General features: G+C 38.5%; 1 protein-coding gene across 1 annotated transcript in view; it reads right to left on the reverse strand.

The window, feature by feature from the left end:
* The window catches only part of Oseg6 (intraflagellar transport protein Oseg6), a 152,642-nt gene that overhangs the window by 74,342 nt on the left and 59,894 nt on the right, over positions 1 to 18,406 (reverse strand). The window contains exons 11-12 of the mRNA XM_067156768.2: positions 13,601 to 13,748; positions 3,268 to 3,475 (exon numbers count right to left, since the gene is read on the reverse strand). Coding sequence (XP_067012869.2) covers positions 3,268 to 3,475; positions 13,601 to 13,748 — 356 coding nt within the window. The remainder of the gene's footprint in view (positions 1 to 3,267; positions 3,476 to 13,600; positions 13,749 to 18,406) is intronic.

Genomic DNA, 18,406 nt, shown 5'->3' on the forward strand with positions numbered 1-18,406 from the left:
TTTCTATAGGGGGATGCAGATTTTTCTGTTTTATCGAATGGAATAATATCTGGCTGAGCGTGACATCAGTCATGCCGTTTCGGTTGTATGACAAGTTTTCGAGGGGGGGGTAGATTTGTATTTCCAATATGCAGTTGATGACTGAAGAAATTCACTTACAGAAAATTTCTGGTGAATGATTAGCTACCTGATCATGCCAGTACTTATAATCAATGTATTTCTTATATTTCTATTGCCAGTTCTGTGTATTTTGATATATTTTTGGCTATGGTTGTTTGCAAATTGGAGGTGTTTGGAAAAGTGATTTCTATAGGGGATGCAGATCTATCGAATGGAATAATATCTGGCTGAGCGTGACATCAGTCATGCCGTTTCGGTTGTATGACGAGTTTTCGAGAGGGAGGGGTAGGTGTGTATTTCCAATATGCAGTTGATGACTGAAGAAATTCACTTTTAGAAAGTTTTTGGTGAATGATTAGCTACCTGATCATATCAGTACTCATAATCAATGTTGGCTAAGTGTGGGTAGGCAGAGATAATGTTTTGTATGTTCTCTATATTTCTGGAACAGCGGCGGCAGTTGTCTGAAATCGTTCTGTTTCTGGGAAAAGACCAGAGTAGGTCAGCCAAGTGTGCGATGCAGGGTTGTCGATATGAGGCTGGTCCAGTTCGTGGGGTGGGGTGGGGTTTATTCAGTGAAGAGGTTTTTGCTTCTTTGTAGGTGGGGTAGATATAGGCATTTCCGATGATGATAGATTGAGAGGTGTATACTTTATTTCAGCTCAGGAGTGGAAATATTCTCGCAGATTTTACACCTGATTATTATTTTACTTTTTTTGATTTGTTATGCCCACCTAAGGAGCGCACGTGAACTTATTTAGCACAACGTTTCTTCTTGTCTTCCAAAATCTCTTCATCCTTTCGCTGTGCTTCTTTTGCATTCTTCCATCCATCCTTGTCTTTTAGGTTGATCAGCAAATTTGTGTTTGTTTACGAGATTTCTGAATTATTTCTGTCTTGCAAGATTTCTTCATTTATGCCAATTTCCTGAAGATCTTTGTTTATTTCTGTATGCCAGTAGTTGTGATTTTAAAGAGATACCATGAGATTTAGTATTTTCTTTGTTAGCCTATTGTTATCCATCCTGATCAGGTGATCATAGAATTTTAATCTTCTTTTTCAAATGGTATCTGTGATTTTTTCCGTTACTTGATAGAGTTCCTGTGATGTCCTTTTCATTTTCCTGAGAATTTTCCTCTCTTGTTTTTCAATGTTTTCTGCTTGTAATCTGCCACCAATTATCAGAGTTTTTGATGCATAAAGGGCTCCTGGTTTGACAGCTGTGATGGAGTGTCATAATTTTGTGCTTTGGAATATAGATTTTTTGTTGTATCTGCTACAGAGAATTGTGTATGCTTTTTGTAATTTCATAATTCTTTCCTTATTTGCTTGCTGATTTATCCCGTTTGGTTGTATAATCTGGCTTAGGTATTTGAATTTATTTACTTGGGAAATTTTCCCATATCTAGTGATTAGAGGATGGCTGTTAAATCCTGATTTTGTACCTTCCATATACTTTGTCTTTTCATATGAAATTTGCAGACCTGGTCTTGCCACTATTTCATTAAGTTTTTCTACGGACTGGAGTGCTTCTTGTTTGTTGTTGGAGAAGATTGCCAACGCATCTCCAAAGGCGAGGCAATCAAGGTGAATTTTGTTTCTGAGAAGTCTATCAATATTGATCCCTTTAGTTTCATTTTTCCATTCTCAAAAGACTTTTTCCACAACTAGATTGAATAGAAGTGGCGATAGTCCATCGCCTTGTCTGACCCCTGTTGTAATTTCGAATGGCTCTGAAAATTCTCCTAAAAATTTAACTTGAAGATGGTTTTCTGTGGTTTCCCATTTTCACACCAGGCAAATGCTGGGGCTGTACCTTAGTTAAGGCCACGGCCACTTCCTTCCAATTCCTAGAACTTTCCTCTCCCGTTGTCGCCGAAAGACCTATCTGAGTCGGTGCGACGTAAAAAAACTTTTGCTGTTGTGCCTGTTAGAGTTTGCTTGATCAATTCCCTTGTTTTTCTGTAGACTTGAAATTCCTCAAGTACGTTGTATAGAGTGTGTCGGTCTATTGAATCATAAGCTTTTTTGAAGTCAACAAAGGTAATTGTTGTTTGTTTTGTTTTACGAATTTGTAAAATAGTTTTTTAAGTTTAAGAGTTGTTCTGGGCATGATCTTCCTTTTCGAAACCCTGCCTGATATTCTCCAATGAGGTGGTCGGTTTGTTTTTCAAATCTATTCAATAGGGCTTTAGAGATTATTATTATTATTATTATTATTATTATTATTATTATTATTATTATTATTATTTTTACAAGCGAATGGACCACTAAGGATCACGCTATTACTTCATTTCTTTCTCTTCATGCGAAGTTTTCTCTGTGTCCAATACTCCTTCATGCGTTCGCTGGCCTGCTTCCGTTGTTCATCTGTCCAGCTCTTCTGGTCTTCTTAGTTCTTCCTGCGGCTTGAACACCTTCCAAATTCTTCAGTGTGTTCCTAAACGTATTCCTTTCTAACAGCTGGCCTTCCAAGATGCTTAACCTTTCCATATCCCTCTTTGTTTCATTAATCCATGCTGTAGTGGTCTTTTTTCTCCAGAATTCATCAAATATCTGTTTGGTAAGTCTGTTTGCATTCATTCTGTACAGATGTCCAAGAATCGCCAGCCCACTTTTCTTCATGGTCTCTGAGATTCTTTCCACCTTCTGGTAAACTTCTTTGTTCCTCCGAAGTTTCCATCCACTTTCAGTTTGGACAGCTCCCATAATTTTTCTGAGGATTCTTCTTTCCAGGACCTCTAGCTTCTCCAGCTTATAGTTCATGGACAGGCATTCATTGGCATACAGGCATTCTGTTTTGACCACGGTGTTGTAATGTTTTAATTTGGAATTCCAGGATAAGCAATTCTTATTGTAGATGTTTTTTGTCAAGCCATATGCTTTTTCCATTATTATAATAATAATTATTATTGTTATTGAAAAGACAACATTAAGATTCTCAGCAACTCACACGTGAGACTACAAATCAAAATTAATAAAAGGGCAAAAGGTAGAGTGTTCTCAACTGAAGAAAGGCTGCTGGCATATGAGAGGAAGAAGAAATACTGGAAGCATAGAAAAGCTAAATTTCTTTGTATAATTGACTGTAGTGGTCCTATGTTGGCCATAAAATGGTACAATACAACACAACTGAAAAGTACTCACCTCCTTAAGGTCACCTGCTTGTTGAGTGCCTGCTCCAGACTCCCCAGGTGGGTGTCATGACCGCTGGAGCCAGACACCTCGTGCGTGGTCAGTGACAGAGGCATTAGTTTTCCGCTTGGAGTGTGAAGAACTACTTGGCCACCATAAAGTAACAGGGGGATCTGACCACCAGGCAGCTTGGTAGTGCCCACCAACTCTATCTTGGTACCTACAAACGAAAAAGAAACAAGAAGTTAACATCGAGACCTTCAACAAACCTGAGTGTGAGCTCATGTGATGAGAGTGACAGCGAGGGGTAGATGGGAAAGGGTAAAGTGACGGAATGCTCCAATTATCAACTAATTAGACTTCTGTGCCACAGGATGAAAATATCTGAATGGATTATTGATGCCAGGCTTCACAATACAGTGAAATGCCAGTGTAACGAACTCAAGGGGTTATCATAATTATTTTTGTATACTGTAGTGAAATTTCGTTAAACAGAAAACTATAATTTGATATAAACTTCATAATGATCTGTACCGGCAGTTGTTATACATTAAATGAGGTCAAATGGGTCCACCGATTCAATACATAAATATTACTGACAAATATACCTATATTCGGAAAAATGGTTTATATTCTCATTGAAGACATTAATTAATGACACAGGCTTCAACCATACTTGGGTCATCTTCAGCCATCACAAAGTCAAAATTGGCACAATTGAAACACTGAAACATACAAAACATCTAAAACAGATAACATTTTAAAAACGAGTGGTGAAAAATATCTTGAAGACTGACAACAATGTCCGTGAGTCATAATATGATGTACGGGAGAAAATGTTTGTTAAATTAAATTAAATTAATGACACTGTATCGTTCGTGCTGCTCATTACGGCATCAATTAATGGTAAGAGTTTAATCATACTTGGGTCGTGTTCAGCCATTACATAATGCGTCACTCCGACACTGGTGGGACCGAGCTCGATAGCTGCAGTCGCTTAATTGCGGCCAGTATCCAGTATTCGGGAGATAGTAGGTTCGAACCCCACGGTCTATGCACGTTATATGGTTGTTATTGTTGTTGCTGTGGAGATTGTGTACCGATATGTTTGGAGTCACCACCAACAGCTCTAAAATCAAACCCTAAATCGCTGTATATATAAATCTTACTGGACTACATCAACAGTTGAATTGCACAGTACTCAATTTTCAAATTTTAATGACAAGAGTTCTTATAACATACCAATACAAAGTATATCAGCCATAGAACATTCTCGATGATCACCTAATACATCTTAATCAACACAAGAACTACAAGAGGATTGAAGAATGAATGCAACGCAACATGAACTCAAATTTTAATAGACGTTTTTAAAATATACCATGTTTTAATGTGTTTAATGTGCTATATTTTTTAGTGTCTTACGATTTGGCCTATATATTTTAATGTGTTTATGTACTCATGTCCATGCTCAATCAATAGGTTTTAGTTTATTATAACCATCACCACTTTTAATCAGAGATATTTTAACGCAACATACTGCAATATATTTTACTTCCATTTTTCATTAGACATCCGGATGCTCTAACGTAACATCTTTGTAATTTTGTCTAATGACTGTAAATTTGTGTGCTAGCTGATGATGGCCAAGATAGGCCAAAACCGGTACTAGTGCAATAATTCATTCACAATAAATGTATTGATCGGTGGACCATTTTTCTTGTCTATTACAATAAACAAGAGTATCTGATAGACTGGTAATAAACAGTGAGGGCACCTGAGGCTTTTACCTCAAATATCTTCCAACTAGTTGGTGGCATTTTTCACCTGGGGGAATAATAATAAAGGGTACATTAAAGGACATGAAATACGTGTCCCCTCTTTTAATAAGCACCGAAGCAACAATGTCAAGCTGGAAAAGGAAATATATTTCTTTTTGTTGCACAACGATTTGGCCTCAGGCAGCTGCATTCAGCAGTGCAATTATTTACACAGTCAGACATGTGGCACTGGCGAAAAGAAGCTTTGAAGTGTGCACATACGGAACGCTGAAGACACGGTGAGGGTGATGTATCAGAGATAATTTCTGCGTTCTCTCTCCCCGGAGACATCAGCACGAGATACAAGTCATACGTAGCCCTTGTCTTCTCGACTTTTAGGCTACTAACTCTCAATTGGAAGCTGTATTCCAGATATTCAGTCTTCTTGATGTTCCTTTCTAGCCTGAATCTTCCCATTCTGCAGCCACGTTCGCTCTTGGAATCATTCACTTCAATAATTCACCAAGAATTTTTAGGCAACTAACTCTCAATTGGAAGCTGTATTCCAGATATTCTGTCTTCTTGACGTTCCTTTCTAGCCTGAATTTTTCCATTCTGCAGCCACGTTCGCTCTTGGAATCATTCACTTCAATAATTCACCAAGAAGAAGAAGAAGATGATAATAATAATAATAATAATAATAATAATAATAATAATAATAATAATAATTGTACCGGGAGGTACACCTCAACTCCGCTCATTCAAAATAAGCGCTTTAATGAACTCCTCTATCGACCACTCCGAAGATTCAGTGGGACAATAAAGGATATCCACGAGGCCAGTGATGAAGCTGTGAGTTGGCTAACAAAACTGGACATTCAGCTTTAGCAGCAATGCAGATATTGATGAGCTCAAATGTATAAATATTATTTGTTTATTACGTACTTGTTCTGTGTGTACAGATGAAACTGTTTTTCATGTAATTGTACATATTTGTAAATAACCAAATTGTAACAATGTATCCTCATGCCATACGGAAAAAAAAATGACCAAAAGGTGAAACTGATACTACATGAACTTGGAACTTTAATCAGAAGATGTCACTACTGAAATATTAAGTAATTGTGTTATTGTGAAGTTTCCTAAGCTGATTGAATTTCTCCTTGTTTTGTTTTGCTATACATGAAGAAGTTTAGACATTTTTCCACAGATGTCACTACCAAAAAACTCTGATCATGCACTCCGGTGCAATGTGGAAGAACTTATAACTTAAAGAAGTTTCGTATTCCTAGGTTTTCTATAACTCAATCTATGTTCATTTATTTTTGGATTGGCAACACTTCTTTTTCTTTTCGCCAGCTTTGAATCTTACCAATCATAAATTTTTGTAATTAATTTTCAACCAATCCTGCATTTCTTGTTCACTTTGAATTTGCCAATAAAAACTGAGAGGGTGTGGCCGGATTAGTCCTGAATTCTTTCGAACCTTCCCTGAGGGTATATAAACTGCGGCTTGATCCTTGTCAATTGATCGCAGTCTTTCTAAGCGTGTGTGTTAAGGCAGGAGGCCTCTTTCTTAGGCCGGCAGAACATCTACAAGGTAATGGCCACGTAAATTCTATCTTTCTTGTTGTCTCCGCAAATTTATCTGAGGGGAAGGTCCATATCTTTAACTATGTAACAAAGTTTTCTAAAATGTAAATCTTCTTTCGGCTAATGTAAATTTCATAAAGTCTTTAACTGTAAATTGGGGATAGAGAGTGAGTTACCCTCTCGAGCTCCCCTTCATCTTGGTTTGAGGTGACCACGATTTAGTAACTGTTTTTCCTGTAATGTTTTAAAGTTATTTCCATATGAGCCACCTCAGTAGTTTGGGAATAGCCCCTGTTTCATCGGCCGAGAGCCCAGTAGGTTTTAATTTTTCATTATCTGGGAGCGCGTGTATGCCTCCATTCAGTTTGTGTTCAGGCCGTTTATTTAACCTGTTCTTTTTTTTTTCGCAAAGGCCCTGTAGGTTGGGTACTAGATACCCCTGTGTAAAACTATTTCAATTTGTAAGTTGTGCCTTGAGAGGCCAGAGATTGTAAGATTTTGATTTGATGGTGCCTTGAGTAGGCTGGAAGAAACTGAGAGCCTGTTAGCTCTTTTCACAGTTTTGTAATAGTGAAGGGTGCCTCGGGAAGGCTTGACATTGTAATTTAGGGAGCAAGTGCTCTTGAATTAGGGGATTTCTGCCCTTGACTACATTATTCCTCATTTTGAATTGTAAACTTGAGCCGGTAGCTCAGAAATTGTAAAACTAGGGGCTTGAAGCCCAAAATTGTTAAAGTTCTGGAACTGTTAGACAGAACCGAAAAGACATGCCTCGCGATATCAGTAAGACGAAACTAAAATGTGGAGAGTATGAGACGTGGGCTGCCAACAGTATGTTGTGTGTGAAGTGGAAAGATAAAAAAGATGTTTGCTTTCTCACCACTAAACACAAATCAGCTGACATGACAGGGACAGGCAAACTAACACGAAAGAGAGGACAAACCCCGAGGGAAGAAGTGATAAAGCCCAAGTGTGGCCTTGAATACCAGAAGGGGATGGGTGGTGTTGACCTTCAGGATCAGGTTACAGCTCTGTTCCCCGTCATGCGACGCACAGTGAAAGGGTATAGGAAAATATTCTTTTAGGCTACCTCCTAGATATGTGCATTTTCAATTCCTTCACTGTGTATCACAAGATCGCTGCTAGCAGAAAGACGAGCTACACGGACTTCCGAACTAGCATTGCAGAGCAGCTACTACGGACTGTTTAGTTACCGGAGTACTCGGTTCGAGGTCGACCTTCAGCGACCACCACCCCAACCACATTACAAGCTAAATCATGGGCCCACTTTCCCATGCGTATTCCCCCTACAGAGAAGAAATCAAAAGTCACAAGAAGGTGTGTTGTGTGCTACAGCCGGGATAAAAGAAGCGAAAGTTGCTGGCAGTGCAAAAAGCGTGGCATAGCTCTTCACTTAGAAGATTGTTTTGAGGTGTACCACACCCAGCAGACTGGTAAGTTTATTACTTCGTTATCATGCATGCAAATTTTCAGAAAGGAATATTTACTGGTTGGTTTTGTATGATTTTCTAAATAACAGTGTGATGATGACGGCCGTAGAGCGGTATTTAAATGTGATTTCTTAGTGAACTCCTATGGTATTTAAATGTGAGGCGAATGGGTTAATGAGCCTCTTCCACTTCTTCCTGTCCATATACAACTTGTCATGGAAAACATCATCCATTGTCCATCCTCTGGGAACTAGATCAACCTTGATATGTCCATCCATCGGATTTTAGGTCTTCCTGCAGGTCTTTTCCCCTCCACCTGTCTTTCCAAATTTATTCTGGCTGTTCTTGTAGGCTCCATCCTCATCACACGCCCGTACCACCGTAGTCTGGATGTGCCGATTCTTTCTAATAGGGATGTCTTTATTCCGGCTTCTTTCCTCACCTCCTCATTTCTTAACTTGTCCATCTTGGTCTTCTGGTTGGTGGATCTAAGAAATTTCATCTCTGATGCTTGCAGTCTTGATGAATCTCTTTTTTGAAAGGGTGCACGTTTCAGTACCATAGGTCAATATTGGTATGAAATAGCTGTTAAATATGATCAGTTTGGCCGGTTTCGGAATCATGTCATCCCATAAAAGTGTTCTTACTTGTTGATAGAACTCTGTAATATTCATATATTGGATATGTTCCACTATCATTCTGATACACATGGAGGTTTCTGGAGGCTTACCATGATGTTTTATTATCCAGATACGCGTGGAAGCTTCAAGAATTAAGTGGACTACTTCATTATGGGTATCTGTATTGTAATCGAATGTACTGAGTTTAGTCTACACGGGAGTACTCCAATCGACTGGCCAGTAGATAGATTATTCTTTGAATGTTTGGGTGTGTTCCATTCAGGATGTTGCAAGAACACTTCCAGAAGTTGGAGATTTCTAAAGATATATATATCGACCTGACAGCTGGGAGTTAGTCTTGCCTTGTGATGGTGAAGTGAATGATTAGTATGGGGACTTGTTGATATCTGCACTAGTCAGAATCGACTGTGAATTGCTTCACTGTGCTTTTTTTAAAAATAGTGTTGCAGTGTTGTTAATTTAATATTTGAAGGGGTTAAAGTCAAAGTGGTGTAAGTCAATTTTCGGTAGAAGTTGACTTAGGCACAGAAAGGCGATGTAGAAATAAAAAACTGTTCATAGAAAAAGTGGAGTAAGTCAGAGCTTCACTCATTTCGTCGTTAGATGGCAGCACAAGTTAGACTGGTAATGGATCATCTGTTTTGCTGATAACTGAAGTGGTGTGAGTCAGACTTACACCAGTGTGGTTGTAATTGTTCCGCGATGTTCATCGAGTGTTGAATGCATGCGTGAATACTCAAAGAAACGATGGATTCTGAAATAAGTTTAAGTGATCCGTTGGATGAGCTGGAGTCCAGTGATGAATGGGAGCGTGAACAAGGAGAAAACACATCAGAAACAGATGATGGTAAGTACTATTCACCTTCTAACCTCTCAGTTACTCACCTACTAACCTATTTTGTTGCAACGTTTTTAGCAAGTACTTACATTAGATTATGCCTTAGGTCCTTTTGGTCTACTATTCCCTGAATAATACACCTTTGTAATCGGTTCGGAAAAAAAGAAAGGAAAAATGGAGAAAAATGCATGAAGAGTGATGTTTTTAGTGAATTTTCTGTGATTATTGAAAATGGTCGTGTTGAGTATCGTTTTTCACGTAATTTTGAATGCTGAATCGAAGCTTCCCCTGCAGTTTTTTATTTCGGTAGTAAGTGTAACAAGATGTTTGTTGTTTCAGAATCAGAAGGAGATGCAGAGGTAGACGGCGGACGCCAGCGCAACCATTCCAGCGAATTTCCTACTGCTGGAACTTCTGAGAATCGAGAAAACGCTCACCCGAGAACGAGGAGAAGACAAAAACACGAAAGTAAAGCTCAAAAGCGAAAGCGAGCACGAAATTCAGGGCTCCCGTACGTGTCCTCTAGAGGAAAAGAAGTGGCCGGTAAGCTGTATCAGAACTTTGATTGTAAATGTAAAAAAAAGTGTGTGGAGAACGTACCTGAAGTGGCGAGGCGAGAAATTTTCGACACCTTTTGGAAGCTAAGCAGTTTTTCTGAACAAAACGTATTTTTATGTGGTTTGATTGTGCAACAGAAACCTAATGTAAGACGCCCACGAAATTAAACGACAAATGCAAAGTCTGTTTCAAACAGCTTCAGATTCCAAGTCAGAGGCAATAGCGTTACTGTGTGCAAGCGTTTTTTCTTACAAACACTCCAAGTTTCGGATGGGCGAATGACAAGGGCAATACAAAAAGTACGAGAGGGTCAACAACCAGGAAGTGATGGCCGAGGACGCCATCCCCCCAAAAATAAAACACCGGAGGCTGCCATGAATGGTGTGCGTGACCACATAGCATCTTTCCCATCGTATCAATCGCACTACAGTAGATCAGAGAACCCTAACAGGAAATACCTTCCTCCTGACATGAATGTACGTACAATGTATGAACTGTACAAAGAAAAGTGCACGGAAAAAGGTGATATTCCTGTTTCTGAAGCCATCTACCGTCGAACCTTTAGCAATGAGTTCAACTTGCATTTCCACCGGCCTCTTAAAGATACGTGCACCAGATGCGATGTGCTTGACAAGAAGATTGAAGTGTGTGAAGATGAAGACGAATCTACAAAGCTGAAGGCTGAAAAAGAATTACACCTCAGAAATGCCGAAAAGGTGAGAGAGGCTAGAGATCGGGACAAAGTGAAAGCACGGGAAGACGAATCTTTCTATGGTCTGACATTCGACCTCGAAAAGGCTTTGCCATTTCCTGTTTTGACGACGTCCGTAGCTTACTATAAGCGGAATATGTATTGTTATAACCTTGGCTGCCATGAACTTGGAACAGGTTTAGGCTTCATGTTCTGCTGGGATGAAACGATCGCTTCTCGTGGGTCTCAAGAGATTGGTTCCTGTATCGTCAAACATCTTGCAGCAAGAGCGTCATCTGCTAGGCACATAGTGTTGTACAGTGACGCATGCACGGGCCAAAACCGTAATATTAAGTTTTCCTTGTACCTCATGAAGTACATACAGGGCCCTCAAAGCAATGCAGAAATTATCGATCACAAATTTATGGTAAGTGGCCACTCTTTTCTACCCAACGACGCTGAATTTGGATCAATTGAATCATACGCAAAGAACAAGTCCATTTATACTGCAGACGACTGGTACAGTATCATAATGAAGTGCCGAAGGAACAATCCATTCATGGTGACGAAAATGAGCCGAGAGGATTTCAAATCTGTTGCAAAGTTGGAAAGTTGTATCACGCGACGAAAGAAAAATGAGAACAACATTGCTGTTAATTGGTTGAAAATTCAATGGATACGAATTTTGAAAGATCAACCTTACACTCTCTTCTACAAAGAAACTGTGAATGAGGATATCCCATTTTCTAAACTAAATCTAAAGGCAGCAAAGCCCGGTAGGCGACATTCTCTGGCCAACGTTTCTCAAGATGTTTTGTACCCAAGGGGAAGGCCTGTTACCGAGGCTAAAAAGAAAGATATGCTTGATCTTCTGCCATACATTCCACCAGTGAAACATGAATTCTTCGTTTCCCTGCGAACCACTATTGAAGAAGGTGAGGAGCTTGTAGATGTTGGACCTCTGGAAATTGTGGAAACCACATATCCTGATGAAATAGACTGAATCCGTATTGCCATGTTAAAAACATTAAGACTCCATTCGTGATAAAAAATTAAATTGTTTGTATTATTCTTATACTTTGTGTAATGTTCAATAAAAATGTGTTTGAGAAGTGCAAGTCAACTTTACATCATTTTGTTGATGTCCATAGTGGTGTAAGTCTTTGGTTTTAGGTCATACAGTGGTGTATGTCACAGGCTTTGGTAAGGCACAGTGGTGCAAGTGACTTTGGTTAGTGCGTGAGGTACAACTTTTGAGCAAAAAAAATTTCAAATCAAGCCTAATCCCTAAGTTTGGACCTACGTAGTACCTCTAAAACAATACCATCACAAAAACTTGTCTACTGAATTAACTACAATACCTTTCGCATTATGCTCATTTCCTAAAAACGATGATAAAGTGACTTACACCACTATACCTTTAACCCCTTCATTTAATGGCGTGTGGCCTCCGGAGAGGCCTAGTGCAGGTCTTTGGAGTTGATGCCGTATAGGTGACCAGCGTGTCTGTGAGGATAGGGCCCTACCTAGGATGATTTCTAATGGTTAAGACAACATATACACAAAGCCCCTGAGCCATCAGAAATAACCAATTAAGGTTAAAATCCCTGACCGAGCTGGGAATCAAATCCGGGACCCCTGCAACCAAAGGCCAGCACGCTAACCATTTAACCATGGAGACAGACGCAGTGTTGTTTATAATCGTCTATAATTGTGTAGTCGTTAAGCAAACTGAGTGTGAATTGTGTGTTGTTAAGGAATAGACTCGGTGACATAAAGTGGTTTTCTGATCACGAAGTGAACGTATCTTGTGTAATATTTATTTACTCCCAGTGAGATCGCATAGAGAATGATAAGGTTACCCGAAAGGAATCAGGATACCAGTAAAATTTATGTATTGCAATACAAATGGTGTCTTAGTATTGAAAGAGAACCTTTCTGGGTTGATAAAAATACATTTTCTGTCAGTGTTGCAAGAAGGTTGAATCTCTTACAGAATTTCTCAAAAGTCTTAGGAATTGTTGCCCTTGCTCTGATTAGCAGGCCTATCACTTCTTTGTTCCGAAGTCCATATTTTCAGCAGTGGAATGGGATGGTCCAATCATATGTCCTCTTCTTCTTTTTATCATTGACCTCACTAGGTTCATTGGCATGGAATTCAAACCGCACGATTGGATCAACGATATACCCGTCATTTTGGTCTCTGAAGGGTATCATGTCTATCTTGCGGGTCTAGTGTCATACCAATATAGTTGGTCAGTTACTGGACATTATAAATTTTCCACTGATTGTACCCAGGAAACTGGAACTGTACAATGATGATGATGATGATGACAGTTTTCTACAGTTTTCGACTGAACAGATTTTGAAGTTATACAAATTTCTTATTTACAGGGAAATCATATGTTACACATACTAGCATTTTATAAAATATAATTAAAATGCATAAAACATAATAACTGAACGTTTTACAAGGGTTAGGTTAGGTGTAATATAGCGTATATATGACTATCTTCTCATTGGGGGGAAGTCTTTGTTCTAGCATAGAATCAATTTTATTATGAACTTAGGTTATGCAAAACTTGTCTTAGAATTCTTTCCTCTGCCTGATTGCAATCTCACTTGGAGTAAATAAATATTACACAAGATACGTTCACTTCTTGATCAGAAAACCACTTTATGTCACCGAGTCTATTCCTTAACAACCCACAATTCTCACTCAGTTTGCTAAAGGACTAGCAAGTTTCTACACCAGATAAGAAATCTGCCTCCAGTATCGTTCGACAACTAGTGATACAATTACATAAACTTACCTTCAACAGAATCCTTTACGTAAATGTAGGTGAAGATTTGCGAGTCATCAAACACAACAAAAACATTGCGATCCATAATCTGAGTGTCCCACAAGGCTCCAGCACACTTGGTAGAAAAATCTGGTATTTTCAGAAGTTGATCACTGGCCTATAATGGAGAAATACACAATATTAAAAATAGGTAATTTTCTATGTTTACATGCCAAGTTCATCACTGCAACTATTTTGCATAAATCTAAAAAAACTACAAAAAAGAGAGGCCTCTTGAAAATTTAGCAAACCTTCTTCCGGTGCATTATCTGTTTTGGATTTTCCGTATCATTCTAGTGATTTCAGGCTTGCTGGTTGTTTTTCAGAACATTTCTATCAGAAAATATCGATCCACCCAGCTTTGATGAAGTTAATCACGTCATTAAAGAACTGAAAAATTATTAAGCTTGTGGTGAAGACCAAACATTTGCCAAGTTGTGGAAAAATGCAGCGGAATCAATTAGAGAATCTCTTCACCAATGCTTGATTAAAATTTAGAATGATGAAAAATTACCGGACCATTGGACAACTGCAGTAATCCACCCTTTACACAAAGAAGGAGATAGAACAAATCCTGATAACTATAGAGGAATATCACTCCTGGATTGTACTTACAAAATATTCTCGAGAATAATTTACAATCGGTGCAAATATCAACTGGAAAAAGAATTAGGGGAGTACCAGGGAGGATTTTGACCATGGAGTAGTTGTCCAGATCAAATTATAACACTAAAATTATTAATGGCCATCTACAAAAGAAGACGGAAACAAATGATTATCACTTTCATAGACTTTCGGAAAGCTTATGATTGCATCCATTATTAAAAATATTACGAAATTTTGGATTACATCTTAAATTAGTTAAAATGATAAGCTTAATGTTAACAAGTTGAAGTTTAGAGGAGAATTATCCGAAGTATTCACTATCAGAACAGGACTAAGACAAGGAGATGTACTGTCACCACTTTCGTTTAATTGTACTCTGGAATACTTGATGAGAGAATGGTATAAAGACAATAACAAAAATATAAAAATTAGATACACTAAAGATGAAATTAACCTAAATTGCTTAGGATTTGCAGATGATCTGGCACTACTAGCTAATAACCTTAATGAAGCTCGGAGTCAAATCACAAGTCTCCAAACTATTGCTGGAAAAATAGGATTATCAATTTCATTTGAAAAAACTAAAATAACGGCAATAGATCCCCTTTTAATAAGCAGTGTTCTGATATGTGGGTAAGAAATAAAAATTGTAAAACAGTTTAAATACCTTGGAGAAACTATAACATACAATTTAAATGAAAACATTTCTTGGACAGAGAGAACAAATAAATTATCCCGAGCTCAAAAAGTAACCAGAAATACAAACAACAAGAAATGTTTGTCAATAAATACAAAACTGAAACATTATAAGACTGTAGTCCAACCTGAAGTAACTTATGGAAGTGAAACATTATTTAAACTAAACCAAAAGAATAACATAGACAAAATTTTAAAAATAGAAATAAGAATAGTAAGAACATGTATTAATAAGAAGTACCAAAAAGAAGGCGAATGGCGCATCATTCCAAATGCAGCAGTATATCAGGGAATAGAACCTATAACGGATTTCATGAGAAAGAAGAGAATATCATTCTTTGGTCATGTGTTGAGAACACCTCAAGACAGGTTAATAAGCAGAATTTTGGAAAAGCTTTGGAAACAAGAGCAACAACCTGTCTGGATAAAAGAAATAGAAGAAGACATGAACTAATTAGACTTAACACTGGAGGATTTAAAGAATAAATCAAACAAAGTAATTAAATTGAAGAATAGTAAAATTAGATTCCTACCAGAATGGGATAAAAGAGAAATAACTAAAAGGGTATATTCAGAAGAAGAAGGACAACGAAGATCAGACAGAATGAAGAAATACTGGAAGAACAGAAAGGAATAAATCATAAAACGTCATAGAAGACCAGACAGAAATTGAGTACAGTGGTCCAATGCGGCCGTAAAAGCACAATAATAATAAAAATAAAAGATATTCAGTTCCGGTCTCTGAGTTCCTCAACCAGGTGATCAGCTGGCGTCATTTGAGGTATTCCATATTTTTTTTTTACTGTTCATGATATGTTCAAAGCATTCCACCTTTGTTTACCTGATGTTGTTAAGTAGCTCTTCTTCATTATTCTTTCAACTCAACTTGTTATATTCTAACAGCTATTAATTAATTCACATTTCTATGGCTCCCATCTTCTTTTTAGATGCTTTGGTCAATATCAAACCTAATAACTCTGAAAATATTACTAGTATTAAAAACAGTTTTATTGATTTGAAATGACAGAAAAGAAATTATTGCCAATAATAGCTGTTTTCACTTGAAGAAAAATGGTGATTTATCTCTGTTACTGGCATCTCTACAAGCCTTCTAACTATTCTGTCATAAAAATGTAGAAGGGAAATTATACTGTTAAACATAATATATATAACCAATATCAATTTGTGTGCAGTAAATTATAATTACTGGTAATTAAACAGTAAACCTGTATCAACTTATCTAAAAACTAGGGCACAAAAGGTGTGGGAGTAGCACTTTATCCTCAAATATTTGGTTCAACAATTAGATTCTATGTATCTACAACACAGAAATAATTGAGTCAGACAGGTATTTTATAGCAGTCTCTCCAGGGCAGTAAATAACCTGACTCTCTTTGAAGCCAACAGGTGGTGGTGCTTACTGTTTTAATAGGGAATACAACTGGGCAACCATCCTCTATTAACACTAATCAGAGGGAAAAATTGGAAGGGGTGGAACACTTTGAAAAGAGAAGCTATCAGCCACAAAAGACGAGATAAAGAAGAACTCCTTATGCCTCGACAGCTAATACCATCTGAGTCAGCAAAGAACAAGAGTTGGCCAAGGGAGGTTGGACAGGATAGAGTCTGGTGCAAATAAGTGGAAGCAATGATAGGACTCAGCTGAGGGACACCGTGGTCGCCAACCCACTCTTCCAAGTTAAGAGCCCCTGGTGCTTAGGCAGAAGATACCGTTAAATTGGGTGCTAGACTGCCAGAGGAAAAGCCACTGAAATTCAGCAGGCAGTGTCTGTTCTCCAAGTCAGGGGCAGCCTAATTCAAATTTGGCAGTTTCTCCATTTCCTCATTTGAACCTGCTCCTACATCTTCTCTGATCTGTCTAGAGTATTACAGTCTACGACTTTTCTTCTTGCCTTGAATCATTCCTTCCATGAAATCAACTACAAAACTACTGAGCTTGAAGAGATAGCCAATTGACAGTTCTCTTATTTCGTTTACTATTGGTAGTAGGGATCTTTTATCATGTATTCTTCTAAGAACTTCATCTGTGAGCTTTGCTGTCAATGAGATCTTTCTGATCCTCCTCCAGTACTACATCTCACATACCTCCAAATTTCTCTTAAGCATGAATCAATAGCCGACATTTCTGAACCACACGAGGTCACACTTCAGACATAGCATAGACATAGACCAAGATAGGAGGACCAATTGGTATGATATGAAAACGGGACTTTTGGAGGGATGCGTTATGTCCCTCATACTCTTCAATACAGTCATGAATGAAATCCACAAGAGTATGAAACAGAAGAAGGAAAAAAAAACCCACAGCATATGTCCTACTGCTTACAGATGAACCGAGCTTGATAGCTGCAGTCGCTTAAGTGAGGCCAGTATCCAGTATTCGGGAGATAGTAGGTTCGAACGGGGCTGTACCTTAATTAAGGCCACGGCCGCTTCCTTCCCACTCCCAGCCCTTTCCTGTCCCATCGTCGCCATAAGACGTATCTGTGTGGGTGCGATGTAAAGCAACTAGTAGCTTACAGATGACATTGTGATGTTGAAAGAAAGTGAAATGGAATTACATGATCAAGTTAATATATGGAATTACGTGATAGAAGACTGAATTTAAGCTAATAAAAGCAAAGCAAAAAAGCAAAGTCATTTCCATACAGGCCACGAAAGCCAGTGGAAGTGTGGAACCTTGGCACATGGTGGGGTAGAGTGGGTTAGCTATACACCCAGCTGCCTTTGCCTGTAGGACTTAACCTGGTACTTATTTTTGGTGTAGGCTGAGTGAAGCTCAGGGCCATGTACACCTCCGGAAGTGGAAGGCTTGTTTCTTAAATTTATCGACTTTCTCAGGGGGAATTGAACCCACATCCTTCTGGGTGAAGTGAGCACACCTTTATCGCCTCCTATGATAAGGGAGATATATGAGTATGTTAATACTGTGGTACTGAAAAGGAATGTTACTGAGCTCGGTAGATGCCGTCGCTTAAGCGCAGCCAGTATCCACTATTCAGGAGATAGTAGGTTCAAACCCCACTGTCGGCAGCCCTGAAGATGGTTTTCCGTGGTTTCTCATTTTCACACCAGGAAAATGCTGGGGCTGTACCTTAATTAAGTCTAGGGCCACTTCCTTCCCACTCCTATTCCATCATCGCCATAAGACCTATCTGTTTCGGTGTGACGTAAAACAACTTGGAAAGCAAAAAGAATGTTGTTGATGTTTCTGGTATGAATGGTTTAAACAGCATTGTGCTGCTGCATAACGAAGGCCCGACAGCTGAAAAAGTATAATCTTCGGGAGACACCTTTTGTGTGTGGAGGGTTGTCATCATTATTGTGTGTTCCCTCAGTAGCTGGTAGTATGATCTGTTGTAACTGAATTAAATTGAAAACACAAATAAAAACACCCAGCACCCAAATAAAAAAATTTAAAAAAACTGACCAAACATGGCAAAAATCCCCAGT

This window comes from Anabrus simplex, chromosome 12 (assembly GCF_040414725.1).
Source record: "Anabrus simplex isolate iqAnaSimp1 chromosome 12, ASM4041472v1, whole genome shotgun sequence".
NCBI classification, from domain to species: domain Eukaryota; kingdom Metazoa; phylum Arthropoda; class Insecta; order Orthoptera; family Tettigoniidae; genus Anabrus; species Anabrus simplex.